The sequence below is a fragment of the Olea europaea genome, chromosome 16 (assembly GCF_002742605.1).
Source record: "Olea europaea var. sylvestris chromosome 16, O_europaea_v1, whole genome shotgun sequence".
In the NCBI taxonomy this organism is placed as follows: Eukaryota; Viridiplantae; Streptophyta; class Magnoliopsida; order Lamiales; family Oleaceae; genus Olea; species Olea europaea.
The window spans coordinates 19,410,525-19,421,189 of NC_036252.1; the positions used below are offsets into that span (position 1 = coordinate 19,410,525).

Consider the following 10,665-nt stretch of genomic DNA (forward strand, 5'->3'; position numbering starts at 1 on the left):
TGTCTATTTTTTCTTTCAACCACTCCATTTTGTTGTGGTGTACCAATACAACTAGTCTGATGAATAATGCCCTTATCGCGAAGGAAGGCAGGAAGGGAACCCTTTGCAAATTCAGTTCCATTGTCTGAACGGAAAACTTTAATTTTACTATCAAATTGAGTGGCCACCATGCTATGAAAATCCTTAAAAACAGGGTAGTTCATTATTAGATTTCAATAAATAAATCCAAGTAGCACGAGAATAATCATCAATAAACAGCACAAAATAATTAAAATCATCATATGAATCAATTCGACATGGGTCCCATAAATCAGAATGAATTAACTCAAAAGGTTTAACGGACATATATGATGAATTATTAAATGGTAGACGAACTTGTTTGGAAAACTGACAAATGTCACAAACATGTGTTCCAAAATATATAGATGGAAACAAAATAGATAAAATATGACTAGAAGGATGTCCAAATCTTTGATGCACAATATGATTTTCTAGCATAGCTCTATTAATAGAAATGGTACCGATTGTTTGAACAGATAAAGTCCATGTGAGTATACACCTTCACCAATCTTCTTCCCAGAAGTTCGATCTTGAAATATAACTTCATTAGGAGAACAGATAACATTGCAATTTAAAGAGTTGGTTATTTTTCCAATGGAAAGAAGTTGAGTTGGAAATGAAGGAATCACAAGTGCATCCGAACTAAGAAGACCAGGAAAAAAAATTAATTTTTCCATATCCACAAACAGGAACTGATGTACCATTAGCAACTGAGACAGCATGTTTAAATGAATTTTTTCAGAAATCTCTCAAAGTTGAGAAATAAGCTTCAAGGTTACCGAAACATGAGTGCTAGAAGGAGTTGAATCTTTTGGAGTAGAAGGACCAGGATGACCGAGTTGTTGTAGAATTTGGGCCAATTGATTCATTGAAATGGTAGTATCAACAACAGCAGCACCTTCCCTGTTTTCTCCTTTCATAGTAGATGGCTTAAGATGAGGATGAAGTTCCCAACAACGATCCTTAGAGTGTCCCAGCTTCTGACAGTGGTCACATTTGGGGGCTTCTCGTCTTTTCTTGTTCTAAAAATTTTTTCGTTTTTCATTGCCTTTTTTCGAGTTTCTTCTAACTGCACAGTTGCGCACACAATTGAAAAGGATGGAAGCGTAGGACTCATAAGGATATGAGTCTGAAGATTCTCGTACTTTGGTCTCAAACTACTCAACGAGGAAAAGATCTTATCTTCTTCAGCCCTTTTTAGTAAGATTTTTGCATCGGTCGTATGTGGACGATACATACTCAATTCGTCCCACATCTTCTTAAGATTACCAAGGTGTTCAATGAATGGCTTATCTCCGTGCTCAGCAACAATAATTTCCCGTTTCAATTCAAATATTCTAGCGGCATTATTTTGGTTTCCATAAAGTTCCTCAACAGATTTCCACAACTCTTCTGCCGAGTCTAAAAAAGTGAAGATTTCAACAATATGCGCTTCCATTGAATTTAGAAGCCAAGAACGAACAAGTTGATCATTCAATATCCATCCTTCATATGTTGGATCTGTAGAATCTGGACAGGAACATGTGCCATTGATGAAACCCAATTTTTTCTTTCCCCTAAGAGACAACGTCAAGGCTCTTGACCATGGTATATAATTTATACCATTCAAAGGAATAGTAGATAACTTCTATCCGAGATTAACATCATTCTCCATTGTTACAAATGGATTAATTACTTTCTCAGTCATTGTAAACTAAAAAGCAAATAATCAGAAGCCAAAAAACGCGAAGCAGAAAACTGAAAAACATGAACAGCTGACTTTGAAGATGACTTTAACCCATCAAATATCTCTCTTCTCCAACACTCCCCCTCAAGTAGCACCTATCCAGGAGCCATTACCACTTGGGCATCATCACGAACACCACCACCCACTCTGATAAGGCATTAGTGGGAGCCAGTGGGTCTCAGGTCCCTATTGAAATCTGGGAAAAAATATATATGTGAATAATGTGAATTTTCTCATAATTAGGTCCCACTGATTTTGTGTCCTGGTAGATGGATCAGATAAAACTGAAACTGCCCCGTGGATCATATAGAAAAAGGTAATTTCAAGCATGTTTTATATTTGAAACTAAGGATAAAAATTTCTCCACAATTGAGATATAATTCTAGAATACAACTTCTATTATCTGCTTTCAAGATTCCATCAAATATGAAATAAGGAAATTATCACTTGACAAAGGAGCACAAAGAAAACTTAAAGACACTGAAACAAAAAATCACTCAAAATATCAGTACAAATCTATACAATCATTTTTATTGACATGTACAAACAAGATCAAGAAACTGAGTGGCGTCTTCTCTTCTGGAAAAGAAACCGGTTTTCTGAATTAGCTTTATCCCGCATTTGCTTTAAATCTTTAATCCGGAACAGTGAATTGAGCTTGCCCAGTTTTTTTGTAAATGATTTGAACAACTTGTTGGCAGGGTGTGACTTCACGAGCTCCTGTTTCATGGAGACATGGTCTTTTTCAAGATCTGTTAGTCTCATTCTCATTCGTGCAACTTCAAGCTTCAGTTCTCGGTTTTCTCTCCTTACTGAAGCATAATTATCCCTTGGTGAGATGCATCCGCTTCCTGCACCACTCCCCGAGCGTTGTGGGAATTGTCCATTCAAGCCAAAGAATAATTGATTGTTCCCTCCAACCCCGTTCATTGCATTACGCAATCTGATCTGTTCGAAGTATAGCACTTGGACTGCCATCTGCACCGGCAATCGTTCATTCTGAGCTGCATGGCTGCATGCTTCTTGAGACAGTTTCTGAGAGTCGATTGTTTTGCATAGCCGGTAACGTTCCGAGTCCTTTATGTTGGGATGAACCTGCCGGTGAGTCACAAATTGTTGATAAACACGTTGACATAGAGATGTAAAATGGTAAATAAAAAGGTAAAACAGGCCAAACCAGGCCACCTGGGTAAAGGGCTACAGTTTTCTTTAGCGTGTAGTCCCATCTATAAAAAACGAGGCCAAGCACAGCCCACATTGGGCCTTGGCGGGGCAGGACACCAGCCTCTATCAATTTTCTTTTTCTGTATTTTTGGTAATTTTTTCTTTCAAAAAAAATTATTAAGTCTCAGCCACAAACCTGTCGCCTCTTTCGGGCTCATGTTGGACGCTTTTCTTCAATTTGCAGATAGAAAGCTCTATGAAAATTGCAAAATGCACATAGCCAAAAGACATAATTTATTTTATTAAGGCTAGCATGGGAAACGTCCCTAGGCAGCCTATCCAATAATTTGAAAAGCTTGAACCTGCTTATAGCTATTTATTGTTTGAGATTGAAAGAGTTATTCATCTCACCTTGAGAAAGATATCTACGGCTCGATATAGTCCATCATAGACCATACGAGCATGGTCTGGAAGTAATTCTGCTAGTGCTATGAACTTTGATGGAGTCAAATTTGAATCCAATGCTACTTCCGCAAGATAATTGTCCAAGAGTTTCGACACCTTAATTATCGAGCTTTGCTTTGGGGATCCAGGGCTGTCAAAGTCATAAACCATCTCACTTTCATCCCTTGGATGATTATCCTCTTCATCATCCTCATCAAGATTCAAGAAAATAGAGAAAATCCTCAGGACTGAATCTGTGTCAGATAACGGGCAGTGATTGTTTCCGTTCAGATTTGCAGGAATAAGAATGTCTTCAATAATAGCTTGGTCCAGTTGCAGGCCAATCCGCCTCTCCAAATCAGATCTACAAGATGTTGATGCTGATGCTGCTATTGCAGATTTCAACAAACTTGAAAGAAATGCCATAGGAACTGTGCTTTTTCTTGATTGGGTTGGTAGTAAACTAACTATCATTTCAACAGTGACGCGTTGTTTCTTCTGTAAATCAAGATCTGCAAAACTTCCTTTTATCAATTGAGGATCCCTTCCTACAAGGCCTTTAAGAAAGTTTTGAGCATAATTTATCAGAATTTGACTGATCATTTCCTGTTTTAGGCCCTTTGTTTTGACAGCGGTCAACACTCGTTTGAAGAAATCAAGATTCAGCAATGCCAGCGACTTCCCCCACCAGTCTGAAGGTGTTTCTTCTTCAAAGCTTTGGGTAGTTTTTAAAGGAAAGTTATACTCCAGCTTTGATAAACCCGATGTTAGCTGTTCCTTACACGCATTATTTGCAATTGCATTGATTATCCTGTTAACCAGGTTAACGTCTTCGGATATCGGTAAAAGTCTTTCACAGAGGTGCAATACAGACACTGAGTTTGATATGTTTGGCAGCACAGTATCCTTCAAATATGCTTCAGTTTTACCTTCCAGGTTCTTCTCGGAAATTTCTTCGGTCATTTCTAGGAAATGCGCTGCACATCTTAGCATAGCAACATTTGATATTGTAATCTCGAAGTTCACCCCATAACAGAACTTTGCAGCCAACTCGAATGCCTGTGATCCACCAGGAACACCAGGAAGACTCAGCCTCGAAATCTTGGAATCTTTTGCTTCCAACATTAACTTCCTTATTCTTCCACTTCGAGAAACTAGGGGGAACTGCAAAAGAAATACAAAAATCATATTATAATCTTAAGATGAGGTTTCTTTTCATCATGAAACTTTCTTGGTCGACAAAGTCTGCATTTCATTCTAAATTAACTAGTAAAAAATGTGCATCGCGAGAACCAATTCTTATCCATTTCTTTCCAGGAAGTCAATTTGATATTCATAACCACCCCGATTCATAATAACCTTTGGTGTCCATGGTTTAACTTTAAGCAATAACAAGGTATTTCAGAAAGTGTTAACAGTTTCTCAATGACTCAGCCCGATATAGAAAGGTTTATCTGGAATTCAGTTTGACTGGAACCACCATATAACATACCTATTTAAAAAGTCAGTTCAAATCCTTGGGTCGGCACAGGTTTTTTTATTAGATTACTCTGCCATCTAAAGAATTCAAGGTGCAAGACGATATATAATTTGTAAGTCACATTGTTCTTACTTTGTGAAGCGGAAAATTTGCTGTTCCGACTTCAATGGTTAGGTCACTGGAAACATCTGATATAGGCCTGTAAAACAATTGAATATAAGACTGAAAAAATTAAAATTTTCAAAGTGAAGATAAGAACGGTTACATAAATTGTTAATTTGATTTAATAACCAAGATAAAAAAAAAATAAATAAATAAATAAAAAATCATCAGCTTCTTCTTACACATATTTTTCCATGTTGGATATACTGTAGTCAATAATATTTCACAGCTACACTGATTCAAGCACAGTGAAGGCTCCAAACCTGTGGACTACGTTATTCATCTTGATCTTAGACATATAACATGGAGGCCCCAGTGGAAAACTGAGGACTTAATGATAGCAGACTGACTGTGCCAGCTCAATCCTTTCTGCTTATGATATATTTCAGCAAGGCCACTTGTATGTGCACAAATAATTTATCTTATTAGACATTTTATTCCTTCAACTGCATTGAAATACCTGTGATTCTTGATGTTGGTCATAAAAAAATCATAGTCTAGATCCAGTTTACACAGATGTATCAGAACTTTTCTAGTAGTGGACAAACTAGGGATGGTGGAATTTTGTTGATTAACTGCAAGTTAGCTGGAACTTATAACATGGGATCTTCTCAATGTTCATAAATAGTGTTTCTTCGTATTTAATGATAGGTCAGAAACCAGAATGACGGTTGTTACTAAAACAGCTATTGTACTATGGTTCTGTGCATGACAGGACACAAGAATTAATGACCACTTACTAGAATACCACTAATTGATGTTCAGTTGTTCATCACATTAAGGCACTTATTGGGAGAATACATTAAAACCTCTGGCTTCGTGTATTCATAATCTGATTGCGAATTTTGGTAACTTCAATGTTTGATCTGTCATATTCAATGGTTGTTTAGCCACAAAACTTTGTACTATAGATTGCATTTGTTTTCTTCCATTAAAATTTGAAGAATATGAGATAAGAAACTGATAATTATTGACAGGATCTAGGATATAATTCAGTCCAAATACTACTAGAAAATGCTTGATTCAGAAATTTTAATGAAAGCCCATCTAATTTAGTAAAGTGGGATTTTTTGCTAAGATTAAAACTAGATTCTCACTGTTTCTTCTTTAAAAATTATATGAATTAGTGAATTCCAATAATATGTTCTGCTCAGCAAATTCAAGTGATTAGTGGGATAAGCCCAGATTTTTACAGTTTAGAATTCAAAAACAGCAAAATGTGAAATCCAACGAAAAAATGCAAAATAGGACTATATTAATAATGGATTTTTCATGTCATATGCTGAATCATCGGAGCCCATTATATACTAAAAATATCAAGCAATCAGATGAAACTCTATCGACAAATGTGGGAAGATTGAGGACAAAAGTTACCATTCAGTAACATGTTTTGCACTGGAACTGGGACGAAACGCCCTTTTCCCTGAAATGCTTGGTTTCAATTCAGCTATCGTAGCAACACCCATATCCTCAATAAAGCCCAAAAATTTTCAGCCTGTGAAAATTTCCAAATTCCCAGAAAAAGATCCTGTTTTTCCCACTAAACACGCTCAATTTGCCCTTTAAGCCACACGTAGCAACTGAACTTTTTGTAATGGCATGGATTTTACATAGTGAGTGCGTGTGTTTTTTGAGGGGTGGGAAGGGAACTCTGTAGCCTGGAGTAAGGGGAGAGTCACTCGAACTCATGCAAGATAAAAGGGCATTTGAATGCCTTCAATATAAAAATTTTTGATTTAGCCAAAATAAAGTTACAAAAAATTTAAAGTGAGTAATTAATTTTAAACACATATTTTTTAAGATTCATAGTTTTTCAATCATATATTTCATTTTTTTAATCAAAATTTATAAAAAAATATGATTTTTGAAAAAAATCCAACCGCAACTAACTTTTAAAACACTTGATTTAATATAAGTCTTAGTCCTATTCAAAAATTAATTAATTTGTCTGTTCACACCTAAGACTTAACTCTTTTAAGGCTTGTTTGTTAGGAACTTTACTTTTTGTAGATGAGTTTCGTGAAGTATCCTTAGAGCTCTTTTAACATGATTTTTGCTTTTATTTATTTTTAAGAGTTTTTAAAGGAAGTCTCTATAGAACTTCATCTAAACTCTATTCTGATTAGACAAAGTACTTTAAGGGCCTGTTTGATAGGCACCCAATTCCATGGAAAATGAAATTCGTTTTCCAACTTCTACTTTTTGTCATGTTTGATAACAAAATTTTTTCATGGAATTTCCTTTCTTGGTTTTCTTGGTTTTCTACATTTTCTTGGTTTTCCTTCCACATTGATCTGCCATTTTTTCCTTTTTTTTTGGGAATGAAAATAAATTTTAAGAATTATTGTAAAAAAAATATTTTTCTTTAATTGACAATTTTCATGTAAAACAAAGTCAGACGAACACCAAAAGATAGATAATTTTCTTATTTTTTTCAATAAAAACAAATTTCATTCCCAATACCAATGAAATCTATCCCTTCAATTGACAATTTTCATATAAAACAAAGTTAAACGAACATCAAAAATATTTTTATTTCAACATTTTTCACTCGAAAAATTATACCAATTAAACACAATTAACAATTTCAAGGAAAATAATTTCTAGACAATTCAATTCCCAGAATTTTATTTTCTTTCCACCAAAATTTCATCTTTGCAATCAAACAGACACTTAGAGAAATTAGTCAGAGTTGAACATGCATTGCACGTAATTCTAAAATATTTTATAAGTAGATACCAATTTACTGAAAGGATTTGATGCATCTCAAACGAACTAAAGAAAATAAAATTTAGGATAAAAATTTAAAAGAAGAAATTTGTACTCTTAAAACTCAACTTCTATAATTTAAATTTTTAGGGATGGTGAAATATTACAAATGAGTAGAGTAACCTTTTTATATTACATTTGGTACATAAAAATTAATTGCTAATACATGAATTTAATTACTCATTATAATATTAAGATAAATGAATAGAAATAAATTCATCTATAATAACTTTAAATTCATGTATATCAAGATTCATCGAGTCTGGATTAATGTGAATGTTAATTAACTGCGAATTAATAACGCAAAATTCACAAATGACAAAGATTTTGTAGTTTTTATTACATATTGAAAAATGAAAAATAAAGTATTATTAAAATAATTGAATTATAATTGAGTTAAAATCGTCCAAAAATTAATTCTCACTTGATGTGATATTTAATATATTAAAGATTTTGTCTAAAAATGGTTTTTTAAGTCTTGAAAACAACTTTCGGTTTTTCAAAACCCAATCAAACTACTCTTAGGCCAATTTTATCTAGAAACACTTTTAGGTAAATAAATCACTTTTAAAAAATTATTCAAACATATTTAAAAGTAACTTTTAACTTATCAAAAGTTCCACCAAACAAATCCTTGCTTGGGTATGAATCATCACATTAACCATTGCATTCAACCGAGATCCATGTCTTCAACCTTCTGCGCACCTCTAGATATTCATTTGTGCATTCAAATGACGTTTGACTTGCATATAACTTATCGTAGACATTTTTTAAGTAAATAAATATAACAGTTTAACTTTTTGGATGAGTTGGTCGAAAATTCTTTAAATTGAGCTAAATTGAAGTCAAGAAAATGTTGCATATGTGTCAACTTTTCGGTGAAAGGTGAGAGAGGATGTGACTTTTTGGTTCTTTTGCTACGTTTTTTGTTGTTTAAAGAAGGCAGGATTACTCAAGAGTGCAGTGCTTTAAGGGTATGTAATGATGGCGGGTGAAAGCTGTTTGAGTTTTTAAAATTCATAAATTATGTGTAAAGCTAATTAAAGTGGAAGCAATATGAGTTGGATTACATGTTAACAATCAAGAATTACATTATATTTAAAAAAAAAAAAAAAGGTTAAATCCTAACCTTAAGGGTCCCCCACCACCCCTGTCCTGGAGTATCGTGAGGGAGGTAAATCGCAGGTTATGCCTCCAAGGGTACAGGGTGGAAGGCTGCTTGTACACTTGCACTTACCCAAGAGCCAAATCCATATTTCATGATTCGAACCCTTGACGCAGCAACCTCAAGTAAAGCTGGATTTCTCCACCCTCCTCTTTTACCACTTGGAGATGTGCCCTGGGGGCAAGAATTACATTATATTTAGGTTACATGTCGGGTTGTGATTGTCAAAATACAAATCATTTTTACACCATTCAAATTAAAACTATTTTTCTTCAACTTAACCCGAGGGTTATAGATAAGATAATTTAATATGATATTCTAATGGATAAAATGTTTTTGCTTGAATTTCACTGCTATATATAATATATTTATGAAAATCATACACACAATAATTATGACTTAAGAGTCCATGCAAAGAAAGTTCCCCTAAGTCCTTGTTTGCCTCTTGTTTATAATTTATTTATAATTGATTTAACTGCTTTTTATTCACATATTTGTGAGATTCGAAAATACTACTTACTTATTCATCACTCATTTCTATATATTTAGAATTTAATAGAATATGAACATCATCTAAACACGCGTTTAGTTTGTAAGAATTTATAAACTTGTTATAGATAAATTCTTCTAGGTCTCCAATCTTTTTCTAATTGGGTCATTCATATCTCCAATATTTTAACATTGGGTACACAGTGTTTCAACTCGATGAAAAAGTCTAAATAGACACTAATAGGTCACACGATAGATGTACGATAAATGATTGATGTTTATAATTGCTCAAATATTACCCTCCACTTCGAAAATTTATTGTTTTAATGTAACGGGTCATGAGAAAGTAATATTGTGTCATGTGATAATTTATTGTCTATTTATAAGTTTTCAGTCTCACTGAGATACTGTGTGCATAGCATTAATAGGTTGGGGGCACAGAGCGGCACAAATAAAAAATTGGGGACATTGATGTCATGTATAGGAAAGGTTGGGGACCCTAGAGGAATTTTCTCATTGGCAGCGTATTCAATCTAACGGGTGATTTTATCCCTGACTACAAATCCTATACTATCCACCCATAAATTGAAAATTCAATTCAGTGGAATATTATTATTATTATTATTATTATTATTATTATTATTATTATTATTATTATTATTATTATTATTTTCTGTTTTTCATCAATAACAGTTTCTAATACTCTTTGAGACCCAAATTTGGAGAATCCTACTATCAGGACGAAGACTTTATGAAATGGGTGGAGAACTGAAAATATAGCTAGAATGGATATTTCAATATCAACGTCCAAAATGCCTATACGAACCCAATTCATTGTTTCAAGATAAAAATATAAAACCAACGAAAATGAATTTTGGGGATGAAAATTTCTTTTTTTGGAACAAAAAGTATTCCTTTTTTCTTCATCAAGGGAGAAGGGATGTCATAGTTGGGATTTTGCATACGATGACTTCTTGATTTTTCAATTTTTTTCGTTGAAAAATGAATATGAATAAAGTAAAAGTACTCATGAAATGGGTAGAAGTTGGTAGTTTTAACCTATCCTAGTAGACAACGCCACCGTGGAAAGCTTCTTTCTTCATCGCGGCCACAATTGTGATTGATGGTGATCATGAACGCTCCCACACAATCTCGAAGATGATATTTTTTTTTGTGGGGGGGGGGGGGGGGGGGGGGGGTTTTTTT

At 34.0% G+C, this 10,665-nt stretch overlaps 1 protein-coding gene across 1 annotated transcript; it reads right to left on the reverse strand.

Moving 5' to 3' along the window:
* Positions 1–2,158: 2,158 nt before the first annotated feature.
* Positions 2,159–6,739, reverse strand: LOC111412423 (BTB/POZ domain-containing protein At1g03010). Its single transcript, XM_023043348.1, has 4 exons — positions 6,411–6,739; positions 5,007–5,073; positions 3,362–4,558; positions 2,159–2,881 (listed from the first exon to the last, which is right to left on the reverse strand). The coding sequence occupies exons 1-4, from the start codon at positions 6,500–6,502 to the stop codon at positions 2,339–2,341; spliced, it is 1,899 nt and encodes a 632-aa protein (XP_022899116.1). The 5' UTR covers positions 6,503–6,739; the 3' UTR covers positions 2,159–2,338.
* Between the last annotated feature and the right edge of the window lie 3,926 nt (positions 6,740–10,665).